Source organism: Pelophylax lessonae (genome assembly GCF_965119305.1).
Source record: "Pelophylax lessonae genome assembly, chromosome: 8".
NCBI lineage: Eukaryota > Metazoa > Chordata > Amphibia > Anura > Ranidae > Pelophylax > Pelophylax lessonae.
The window spans coordinates 84,151,072-84,163,816 of record NC_138775.1 but is presented as its reverse complement, the minus strand read 5'-3'; the positions used below and the strand labels follow the sequence as shown (position 1 = coordinate 84,163,816).

At 45.5% G+C, this 12,745-nt stretch overlaps 1 protein-coding gene across 1 annotated transcript in view; it reads left to right on the top strand.

Annotated features, from left to right (window-relative positions):
- Positions 1 to 12,745, top strand: part of NUP210 (nucleoporin 210) — a gene marked incomplete at its 5' end in the record, with an annotated part of 331,314 nt that overhangs the window by 55,766 nt on the left and 262,803 nt on the right. Inside the window, 3 exons of the mRNA XM_082265210.1 lie at positions 88 to 220; positions 1,428 to 1,585; positions 4,955 to 5,024. Of these exons, the coding sequence (XP_082121336.1) occupies positions 88 to 220; positions 1,428 to 1,585; positions 4,955 to 5,024 (361 nt within the window). The remainder of the gene's footprint in view (positions 1 to 87; positions 221 to 1,427; positions 1,586 to 4,954; positions 5,025 to 12,745) is intronic.

Genomic DNA, 12,745 nt, shown 5'->3' with positions numbered 1-12,745 from the left:
TCACTTAACTCTTTGTACTTGAACTATTTAGAGTAGGATATCTCATTTCCTATTGTTGAATAATTTACATTTTTGTTTCTTCCCTAGAAAGTGCATCCAGCAGAGGTTCGACTTCTTATCTTGGAGAACATCCTCCTTAATCCTGCGTATGATATTTATCTGCTTGTTGGATCATCTATAAAGTACAAAGTGCAAAAAATCAAACAGGGAAAGGTCACAGGTAACTTCTTCCTGCATGCTTTGCATGTATGGTAACTTAGTCTACAGTTGGTTACTATATTTCCCTTGTTTTCCACTGTGAATAAACGGAGTAAAAAATTGTGTGGTATTTAGACAAGAGCCTGGAATTGTAGTTTTGACTTTCACTGCGTATTTTGGGCCACAGGGTGTTTAATTCTACATTCCCTGTATGCCAAAGTATATACTTCTGAATCTGATACTCATCCTTATACCCTTGCAGATGAAACTTCTTTTGCCTTTTATGAAACCTATGCATTCGTTTCCTCTGTACATTAACATGCAGTGCTCTGTTTTGTTGAAAAAAAAAAAATCTTTTCAAGTGGTTTATTTCATTGCTCTCCCCTCTGCATATTGCAGATGGCAAGATTTTTTGAGCACTAAATGTGCGACTCAAGAAACTCACAAATAAGCACTTAGCTTTGTTTCCTACCAACGCATGCGCAGTCCGCTCTCTCACAGCTCGGTGTTCTCTATGGAGGATGGTATAAAGCATAGGGATGTATTTAGCAAAAGTCATTGCAGTATTCAACCCAAAAGCAAACATTTATCCTATTGCAGCTTACCAATCCTTAGATGTGGTGGTTAAATTATAATTTTTTTTAATTATTATTATTTTTTTTAAAGAAACAAGCTCTCCTGCAGATGTAGCAGTTAGAGGAATGAGACAAACAATTTGCCGCAAACCGCTTTTATTTTATGTAAAACCTTAATCCCAAAAGGAAACAAACGGTTTCTGCAACTGCTTTTAAAGTATTAGCTGGAGTTTGGCTTCAATTTGTTAGTGGATTTAAATCTGCTAGGGCATCTTGCACTCCTCCCAGATTAACATTGCTGCTGTCCAAAGGTGCCCCCTGTGCTCCTTCATCCAGAGTGGGGGCGCTCTAATACAGCAGGTGTGTTACTGTCCAGATTACCAGGTGAAAACAGAGGGGAAAAGCCTAAAAGAATATTAAAACAGCCACCACATCTATTGATTGGTAAGCTACAATATACTACATTTTTGGTATGAACTTAATACAACTTTAAGATGAACAAACATTTTAGGAGTAATGAATATTCAGCCACCAGCTCAGTCTATTTTAAGAATATCTTTGGCCATGGGTATTTTATACATAGCTTTTACTTTCTCACTGTTAGAAAAGTGTGTCTCTCTTTAAACATCTACCCTTTTTATTGCTTCTCCCTAGATTTATTGATGCCGTCGGAACAATACGCATTGCAGATTCAGAACCATGTGCCTGCTCCAGGGGGTATTCAATTTGATCCAGTGGCCAAGCTGGACCAGAAAACATCTAAAGTGACAGCATTGCAGGAGGGTCAAACCAACATTGTGCTTCTCCATAAGAATATCCTTACAATATTATTACTTAATATGCATGTGTCTAGCTAATAAGATATAGTGATTGTTAGGTAAAGTTTATGACCTGTTAAATGGTACTGTAATAACACTGGACTTCAGCAGCAAGCAGTAGCTGCTTTTTGCTCCATATAAAACAGTTTGATTGTGGTTAAATATAAGACGTGTGTGTCTGTAGAGAGAACATACTGCATTGTTTGGCACTTGGGTTACACAAGCCTTCTCCTAAAACACAAAAAGCCCAGTGTGAATTTACTGGCAATGTCTTGTCTGCTCAGCTGTAAGAAAAACCTCTGTAAGTGTTTACAAGAGAGCTGATAATTTTTATGGCATGACAGCTGTTCTGGCCAGATTTCCTTCCTGGTAAAGTATTGTAGTTGTAAAAGCAGAAATGCGTGATTTGTTTAACCACTTCCCGCAAACCAACATACCTGTACATTGGCTTGAAGAAGTAGTTTTTCCGGGGTAATGCCTGTTTGTTTATTTTTTTTGATGTACTGATAACAACCGGTAAGGCTAAGCAGCCACTCAGGCTGTTATCACAGGGAGCAGGATGGGACGTCAAACCCCCCCCCCCCCCCTCTGCCCGGCTCTCCCTTCCCACCGGGAGACCTGAGCAACCAGCCGCCACGTCTGCTGAACGAAGACGGAATCAGCTTTTAAACGGGTCCCTGATCAAGTACCCCAAAAGCGACGTCCCTTCTGGTTTACTCGGCTGCCAACGCCGCAGATTTAAAAAAAGTTACCCCAGATCCCTCCATAAAGAGTACCTGTGACTGCCTATTACTGTCACGAGTTATGTTTACATTCCTTGTGATAGCAATAAAAGTGATTAGATTTTTTTTTTTTTTTTTAAGGAACCGTGCTAAAAATAAAATAAAATAGGAAAAAAAATTTTTTAAAGTGCCCCTGTCCCCGTGAGCTCGTGCAACAAAGAAAATGCATACGTCAGTGGTGCCCCCAAATGTAAACTGTGTTCAAATTATACATGTGAGGTATCGCCGGGATCATCAGAGCGAGAGCAATAATTCTAGCAAAAGACCTCCTCTAACTCTAAACTGATAACCGTTAAATTTTTTTTAAAGCGTCGCCTATGGAAATTTTTAAAGTACCGTTGTTTGTCACCATTCCACGGGTGTGCAAAATTTTAAACCGTAAAATGTTGGATATCTATTTTACTCGGTGTGACATCTTTCACAATATACAAAAAAATTGGGATAACTTTAACGTTTAGTTTTTTTTAAAATTCAGTGGAGTGTATTTTTTCCCCAAAAATTAAGTTTGAAAGACTGCTGCACAAATACTCTGTGACAAAAAATATTTGCAATGCCGCCATTTTAGTCTCCAGAGCCTTTGCTAAAAAAAAAAAATATATATATATATAATATATTATATTGCACTGAGGTATGTGTGTGTATGTATATATAATATAATAACACTGAGGAAATGAAACTTTGCTACAATGTAAAGTAGTGAGTGTACGGCTTGTATAAGTGTAAATTTGCTGTCCCCTTAAAGTAAATCAACACACAGCCATTAATGTCCAAACAGCTGGCAACAAAAGTGAGTACACCCATAAGTGAAAATGTACAAATTGGGCCCAAAGTGTCAATATTTTGTGTTTCCACCATTATTTTCCAGCACTGCCTTAACCCTCTTGGCCATGAAGTTCACCAGAGCTTCACAGATTGCCACTGGAGTACTCCTCTACTCCTCCATGACGACATCACGAAGCCGGTGGATGTTGGAGACCTTGCGCTCCTCCACCTTCCGTTTGAGGGTGCCCCACTTGGGTTTCGGTCTGGAGACATGGTTGGCCAGTCTTTTACCTTTACCCTCCGCTTCTTTAGCAAGACAGTAGTCGTCTTTGAGTTGTGTTTGGGGTTGTTAACATGTTGGAATACTGCCCTGCGGCCAGTCTCCAATGGGGGGGGGTTTGGAATCATGCTCTGTTTCAGTATGTCACAGTACATGTTGGCATTCATGGTTCCCTCAATGAACTGTAGCTCCCCAGTGCCGGCAGCACTCAAGCAGCCCCAGACCATGACACTCCCACCACCATGCTTGACTGTAGGCAAGACACACTTGTCTTTTTACTCCTAACCTGGTTGCCGTCACACACGCTTGACACCAGCTGAACCAAATAAGTTTATCTTGGTCTCATCAGACCACAGGACATGGTTCCAGTAATCCATGTCATTAGTCTGCTTGTCTTCAGCAAACTGTTTGCGGGCTTTCTTGTGCATCATCTTTAAAAGAGGCTTTCTTTTGGGACAACAGCCATGCAGACCAGTTTGATGCAGTGTGCAGCGTTTGATCTGATCACTTACAGGCTGACCCACCACCCCTTCAACCTCTGCAGCACTTCTGGCAGCACTGCTACGTCTGTTTCCCAAAGACAACCTCTGGATATGACGCTGAGCATGTGCACTCAACATCTTAGGTCGACTATGGCCAGGCCTGTTCTGAGTGGAACCTGTCCTGTTAAACCACTGTATGGTCTTGGCCAGCGTGCTGCAGCTCAGTTTCAGGGTCTTGGCAATCTTCTTACAGCCTAGGCCAGTGATGGCGAACCTTGGCACCCCAGATGTTTTGGAACTAAATTTCTAATGATGCTCATGCACTTTGCAGTGTAGTTGAGCATCATGGTAAATGTAGTTCCAAAACATCTGGGGTGCCAAGGTTCGCCATCACTGGCCTAGGCCTTCTTTATGTAACCATTATTTTTTTCAGATCCTCAGTTCTTTGCCATGAGGTGCCATGTTGAACTTCCAGTAACCAGTAAGAGTGAGAGCGATAACACCAAATTTAACACACCTGCTCCCCATTCACACCTGAGACCTTGTAACACCAAGGAGTCACATGACACTGGGGAGGAAAAATGGCTAATTGGGCCCAATTTGGACATTTTTGCTTAGGGGTGTACTCACTTTTGTTGCCAGCGGTTTAGACATTAATTGGTGTGTATTAAGTTTTTTTAAGGGGCCAGCAAATTTACACTGTTATACAAGCTGTACACTACTTTACATTGTAGCAAAGTGTCATTTTGTCAGTTTTGTCACATGAAATGATACAAAAAGATTTTTACAAAAATGTGAGGGGTGTATTCACTTTTGTGAGATACTGTGTGTGCGTATGTATAAATGTTTGGGGGTTCTAAGTAATTTTCTAGCAAAAAATACTGATTTTAACTTATAAACATGTGTCAGAAATAGGCTTGGTCCTTAAGCGGTTAATGTGATTTGATTACTGGTGTAGTATTTTTTTTTTTTTTTTTTTTGGTCATATGTTCGAGTTAAATATTTGAGATTCTTCAGCCTGACTTTCAGCATAAAGATCCTTAATGATTGCTTTTTAAATATCCGGATGCAAGGTGCTTCTCGATTGCCAAATGGAACAATATTTGTGGTGGAACCTGGATATTTAGGTATTTTTGGTGTCTCTTTTTATATCTTTTTATATATAAATTATATATGTTTTTATATCTTAAGTGGATCTTTCTGTAAAAAACACATTGGCACACATCTCTGCATGCTAAGGGTCCTCTTGAAAATCTGAACAATCTGTCAAACGGTGGTTAGCTGAACAGCAGTGCTTTAATTGCTTTAGCCAATGACAGACTGTCTGTAATGCTGCTTCATTGTTCTGTTAATGCTTTATTTCTTTTTTAATGATAGTGGAAAAACATGGGTTGTTACACGTCCTGACTCTATCCAAAACCAAAATAAAAAAAACCCTTTAGGTTTTTTTTTTTTTTTTTTTTAATGTTGGCTCTTATTGAGCTCACGGATCATATGGCCCAGGCCATAATGTACATGTGTGATGCGGCATTGGACACAGCACCTCTGGCTGCCAGAGTGTCTGCGGTGGGGATCGCCACATGGTGTGGCTAAAGAGCTGGTCGGCGGTCCAGGCTTCTAAGAAGACCCTAACTGAGCTTCCCTTTTTGAGCTTCCCTTTTTTAGGTGCACGTCTGTTTGGTGACTCCTTGGAGGAGTTAATCAAGGGTCTTAGGGGGTTGGTAAGAGTACTCTTCTTCCCCAATCCTCTAAGGGTAAGGCACCTTGCAGCAAGGGGGTGGGGGAGGGGGGGCTTCCTTCAAGGATCACAGGGAGCTTTTTTGTGCCTCAGGGGCGCTCAAAAAAAGGCAAGCCGTTTCAGAGCCTCCGGAGGGTACAAGAAGGTTTGGTCAGGTAAGACAAGGGCCGGCCAGTCCGGTGGCCAAATCCTCCTCCTCTGCATGAATGGAGGCCCTCACCCAGTTCAGGGGTGGGGGAAGTCTGCATTACTTTCAGGAACCCTGGACGTCTCTGCTTCAGGACAAATGGGTTCACAAACTGATTCGTACAGGGTACAAGATCGAATTTCGGTCTCGCCCAGCAGACAGGTTCTTTCCATCAAATCTCTGTCTGTCGCCAGATCGTTTGACAGATCTCAGGGGGGCAGTGCAGAATCTCCTTGCACATGGCGTAATCGTCCCGGTTCCTTAGCAGGACAGGTTTTAGCGTTTTTACTCAAACCTGTTCACATTGCCCAGGAAGGAGGGCAAGGTGCGTCCAATTCTGGACCTCAAGACGCTGAACCGCTTTGTGCGGGTGCAGACGTTTCGGATGGAATCCATTTGGTTGGGGGTGGCTTCTTTAAATCAATCATATTTTCTGGTCTCAATCGGTTTAAAGACTCGTATCTGCACATTCCTATTTACGAGGGTAATCGGCGGTATCTCAGTTTTGCCGTGGCGGAGGAACACTTTCAATTTATGGCGTTACCCTTTGGTCTAGCTTCCACTCCGAGTCTTCACCAAGGTTTTGGCCCCGGTGCTGGCTTTGCTACGCAAAAAGGGGATTGCGGTCCTCGGTTTTCTGGACGATCTCCTGTTAAGGGCAAGCTCTTGTGCAACCCTGTCGGGCGACCTGACATTGACGGTTTGAACGCTTCAGGAGTTCGGGTGGACCATCAACTTCCAGAAATCTGCGCTGACCCTGTCAGTACGTCTGAGTTATCTGGGCATGGTCTTGGACTCCTCAAGTGAGGGTCTTTCTTCCAGGGGAAAAACGCCAGACCTTGCAGGGTGAGATCAGGGTCCTGATGGACAACGATCTCTCCTCCCTGCGGACGTGTATGAGGTCCCTGGGCCTGATGGTGTCTGCCTTCGAGGCAGTCCCGTTTGCCCAATTTCACACAAGGCCTCTACAAGTAGAGATTCTTGCCACGTGGAACAAGGATCCGCAGTCCTTAGACAGGATGATGTGTCTAAGCCGTCTCCCGAGGTCGGAGCTCTCGTGGTGGCTTCAGTCGCTGGTTCTGAGCCAGGGCAGGTCGTTTTTTCCACTATTGTGGACGGTGATCACCACGGATGCCATCCTGACAGGCTGGGGTTGTGTGCTGGACACCCTTTATGCCCAAGGAACGTGGTTGCCGGAGGAATCGTCTTTACCGATAAATGTCCTGGAGCTCAGGGCAATCAAACTCTGCCTGCTCCATTGGATGCCTTGGCTACATGGTCTTCCGGTTCGGTTGCAATCCGACAATGCCATGGCCGTGGCTTACATCAATCACTAAGGGGGCACCAAGAGTGGGCGGGCGGCCAAGGAAGTGGCCGAGATTCTGACTTGGGCCGAGGCAAATGTCCTGGCTCTCTCCACAGTTCACATTCCAGGAGTGGAGAACTGGCAGACGGATTACCTGAGTCGTCAGGTTCTGGAACAGGGGGAATGGTCCCTGCATCCGGAGGTTTTTCGCCTCCTGTGTGCCCGATGGGGAACTCCGGAGGTGGATCTGTTTGCGTCTCGTCTGAAAAAGAAGGTAGAGCGGTTTGTACCCAGGGCTCGAGATCCTCTGGCCGATGCCACAGGCGAATTAAAAAACATGTAGAAGATTGTTGGATAAATCACATGTTTAGATAACCGTGCAATTCCTGAAAGTTAATGGATAAAATATGAGTGTGATGAGGTCCAACCAGAAACATTGGGAGGGCCCCAATCGCACCAATAAAAAAATAACGGAATGGTAAAGAGGGTCACTTATTTGGTGAGTCTGAATTCAAGATGAACAACACCTCTTAATTAAATATAATATTCATTTTATTAAATTCATTAACAGTAAAAAAGAAGCATTAAAAATTAAGACTAATTGGTAGTCTCATTATCACATAACTAATAGTACATCATACACGTAAACTTCATAGTCCCAACCAGATTGGGGCGGGAATCAGATGCGTTTCGCTGTATAGTAGCTTTCTCAAAGACCCCTTTTGAAATCCCAGGTGGACTATTACAGAGAAGAAATACAATAATTAGATCAAATACAAAATTCATAAACAGTACATGTAAACAGTCCTTTTGTCCATTAAGTACAACTGTATACAATAACATACAAACATTTCATGCTCACCAAAAATGCAAATATTTATATGAAGCTATGGATTTGGAACATCAATCGCTCACAAGGTGCCGTGGATGACCCATAGGAGCCGCCAAGGAAAAGGTACCTCGGGTAAAACCCACAGACCAAACAAAGGGAGGATGTCGAATCCAGTAACCACAGGAAGGCTTGGATGAACTGATCCGGACCAAGACAAAGATTGCCTGAACTATCGCCCAGTATGCTGCATGAACCCCGTCTACAAAAGGGAGGGGAAAAAGGCAAACGTATATTCCTATAAGGGTTTGGTAAATAAATAGAACAAAACAAACCACTCCCTTAGATAAAGTTGAAGACAAGAATGACTAAAACATTTTTTGACTAAAAATTTAAAGTGAATTGATGGACTGGGGACTAATAGGTACTGAGTATCCCATAAATAGTGTCACTAATTAATAAGGGAATTTAATATTAATTTAGAGAGGTAAATTTATCCCTATGCCCATATGTCTCACACGAAGACTTGAGCAAACGCATAGGGACTGCATTACTATAATCTAATAGATAACTCCCACCCAAGTAATGGAACACAGCCCAAAATCAGGGGAAACAGGGCTATAAGATATAATAGAAAAAGCCAATCCAGAAAATGAGGCCAAATAAAGCAAAATGGATAGAGTCAAAAGCAATCAGACTATTGTCCCATCACATCTTACCTCAAATAATAGTGGTTGTTTGTAAGCTGCAGTGGCAATGGACAGCTGCGACCAGACGCCGCCCGTCAGCTCCCTAAAATACCGGACTCCACCGGAGGGGACGAGACCGAGTCACTTCCGGCGCGGGCGCAGAGGACGAAGACGACACACGCATTGGTGGTGCCTTGGAGCCGATATCGGCTGATTTATGCCTTCCCTCAGATACAGCTGATGTCGAGGTTCCTCAGCAGGTTGGCGGTGGAAAAGGTGCAGGTGATTTTGGTGGCTCCAGACTGGCCTCGCCGGTCGTGGTACGCAGACCTAGTAAAGATGGTCGTCGAGCTTCCCTGGTGGCTGCCTCTGAGAGAGGATCTGCGGTCTCAAGGACCGATCTTCCATCCTGCTTTACGGTCGCTGACTTTAACGGCGTGGCTGTTGAAGGCCAGGTGTTGAGAGATGGGTCTCTCTGATTCTGTGATTCCCACCTTGTTGAGAGCTAGGAAGACAACTTCCAGGAAGATTTATCAATATACTTGGAAGATGTATATTGCCTGGTGTGAGTCGCAAAAATTGCATTCTCGCTCCTTCTCGGTGGCGAGGGTTTTAGCCGCCTTGCAGAAAGAAGTGGAACAACTTGTGGCTTTAGGCACAATTAAAGGTCAGGTGTCAGCCTTGGCCATTTACTTCCAACATCCCTTGGCGATTAATTCCTTGATACGCACCCCTTGAAGAAAGGTGCGACATTTGGCTCCGCCGCGGATATCCCCTCTACCCTCCGTGGGATTTGAATTTGGTTTCGTCAATTCTTCAACGACCTCCCTTTGAAAATATCAGGGAAATTTCTCTGCCTTTGTTGTCTCAGAAGGTTGCCTTTTTGTTGGCTATCACCTCTGCGCGCAGGGTGTCTGAGTTGCGGCTCTGTCCTGCCATTCACCTTATCTGGTCATTCATAGGGATAAGGTTGTTCTGCGCCCTAACTAATCTTTTCTCTCTAAGATGGTGTCAGCCTTCCAACTCAATGAAGATATTGTTTTACCTTCGCTTTGTGCTAAGCCCAAGCATCCCAAGGAATTTGCCTTGCATTCCCTGGATGTGGTTAGGGCGGTCAGGATCTACCTGTCAGCCACAGAGTCCTTCCGGACATCTGATTCTCTGTTTATCCTTCCTGAGGGACCTCGTAAGGGTTCGGCTGTGTCTGCTGCAACCATATCAAAGTGGATCAGACAGACTATTGTTCAGGCCTATTCATTGAAGGGTCAGGTGCCTCCTCTCCCTGTGAGGGCGCATTCTACTAGAGCGCTGAGAGCCTCTTGGGCTTTTCGCCATCAGGCATCTGTGGCTCAGGTGTGTAAAGCAGCGACCTGGTCGTCTGTACACACTTTTACAAAATTCTACCAGATCGATTTGATGGCATCCTCGGATGCTTCCTTTGGCCGCAAGTTTTGCAGGCAGCTGTTTAACGAAGAGACCATGGTTTCTCATTGGGGGTGAAATTTTGTTGCCCTTTTGGCTAAGTTTTTAGCCTTGGCGTTTTTTTGGTTGCGTTCTAACCACCCATCATGCCAGCACTACTTTGGGACGTCCCATTAATGAAGAAACATGGAAAGCTGCGTCTGTCAGAGGACGTAAGAGAAAATTGGATTTTTGTAAGAACTTGCCGTAAAATCCTTTTCTCTGAGTCCTCTAACACACAGCTCCCACCCCTCTATTTTGAGGTTGGTTGTGTCTTCTTTCACTGCTTACTATGAAACTGATTTTTAGAGCACAGTGTGTCTGGGGTAATGTCGTCAGGGACAACCCCTATAGGCGTGTCGAGTGAAAGTTTTCACTGCCTAGTCTACTCCTGTAGATGGCGCATTACTCATTAGTGAAGAAACATTGAGAGCTGCGTCTAGAAGAAACATTGAGAGCTGCGTCTGTCAGAGGACTCGGAGAAAAGGATTTTACGGTAAGTTCTTACAAAAATCCAATTTTCTCTTATCGTTTGAGGGACGCAGTTCTCTCTGGTTCATATCAGTAGGGTAATACTGCCCCCTACAGGAATAGGACACTTGGCAGAAAAAAGTTCTGGCTACGCCCATGGGCAGTCCCAGAGGGTACACCCTCTCTCTTCCTGCATAGGATGTCAGTTTTAATCTGCCTAGTCAGGAGTAAGGACCTAGTTCCTTGCTGGGGTCTCTGGCCCTGGCATATAAAGTGTTTGTTTTTTTTTTTTTTATGTAGATCTTTTTAGCTAGCCTTTTTTCCTCCGGAACTTTTTTTCCTGTGAGATCTTCAAGCAATTATGCTGGACTGGGTGACAGACTGGACCCCCCATATCCAGTGGTCACCTTAGTCTGGCCAGCGAGCGCGACAGTCCCACTGGGCGGGGACTGGCCCTGCAAGTTAAACGTCTCCCCAGGATGCACACGACAGGGTCTAGGCTTATGTTGCAGCGTTCCTATTTTGGCCGGCTTGGGATCCTGTCAAGAAATGGCGGCCGCCTGTGTTCCTGCTATGTTGAGTAAACGTCCCCCCCCCCCCCCCTTCCCTGGCAGATTTTGGGGTGGACGCGGGCCCTCTCCCTGGTATGGTCGAACCCTCACACTCCTGGGTTTCCCTCTGTCCTGTTGTGAACCCCCCCCTCCTCTCCACCACCCCTCCCACCCCCTCCTTACCCCTCCCACGTGGGAGACTGTTTGAGCCTACTTGAGGCTGGGGCCTAGTGTGCAGGCCGTATGGGGGGGCCGGGGGAGTGCGCCGTCCACGGCGCTTGACCAATCGTAGGGGGGGTGGCTGCTTTGTGGGGTTTTATTTTGTGGATGGGCGTTAGGGGGTCCCTCTGATGGGCGGAGTTCCACCGCCAAAACTTGGTGTGACTTGGCATGTCCCTCTTGCCCTGGGGGAGGTGTTGAACCAGTTGGCGCAGGGGCTGCAATTTGTTTGCGATGCCGCGCTGGTCAAGGCTCCCTTGTATGGGTCACCTTGTCGTTTTTTGGCGGTTGTTGACCGTCGTCTACTTGACCGGATGGTTGGTCTGCAGATCAAACTTCTAAAAAGGTCTTAATGGATCCCCCTTTTCAGGGGGATTGCCTGTTTGGCGCTGCCCTGGATGACATTATATAAGGGTCTCACGGGGGGGGGGGGGGAGAGAGTCTTTTCTTCCACAGGCTAAGCAAGGGTAAGGGCCTTTGTCGCAGTCTGGGTTCTTCCCTTTCGGCTCGCAAACAGTTTCTTCATCCCTCGGGGACAGTTGATCTTAGATTGTAAGCTCTAACGAGCAGGGTCCTCTGATTCCTTCTGTATTGAAGTGTATTGTATTTGTACTGTCTACCCTCAAGTTGTGAAGCGCTGCGTAAACTGTCGGCGATATATAAATACTATATAATAATAATAATGTGGTGCTTCCTTACCCATCTAGGGGGTGGGGGGAGGTCCTTGCCAGTCGATGCTGACTAGGTTCAGGAGGTCATGCGGTCCAGTTGCAAGATAGAGTTTCGATCCATTTATTTCCGGTAAGGTTTTTCCCTTCCAATGTACGGCTGTCCCCGGATCGCTTGCAAGCGCTCTGTGGGGCAGTTCAGGCTCTGGTTCAACAAGCTGGACCAACTGGTCCTTTGATGGTTCCGTGCAGGTCAAAAATTGGTATCGGTTCGCACAGTGGTGGCTTCCCTACATCAGGGGGATTCCTGGGCTCCATAGACATCAAGCTGCCTACCTTCACATCCCTTTATGTTCGGGACACCCACGGGTTCTCCGTTTTTTGCTGTGGGGAAGGATCTCTATCGGTTTGTGGCGTTACCCTTTGGTCTCGCTTATACTACTAGGGTCTTCACAAAGGTGTTGGCTCCGGTCCTGGTGCTGTTGCGGCAGTGGGGCGTGTCGGTCCGGGGTTTCCTGGCCGCTCTACTTCTCCGTTTGGAGTCCCCTACGGTGCTGACAACGAAGTTAATTGTCACCGTGAGAACTCTGGAGGAGTTCAGGTGGGTTCTGAACCTTCAGAAATCCTCCCTGGTCCCTTCCATGAGACTGGACTTTCTGAGCCTGACTTTGGACTCTGTCAGGGTGTTTCTCCGGAGGGAAAAAACCCTTGGAACTTTAGATTGCGGTC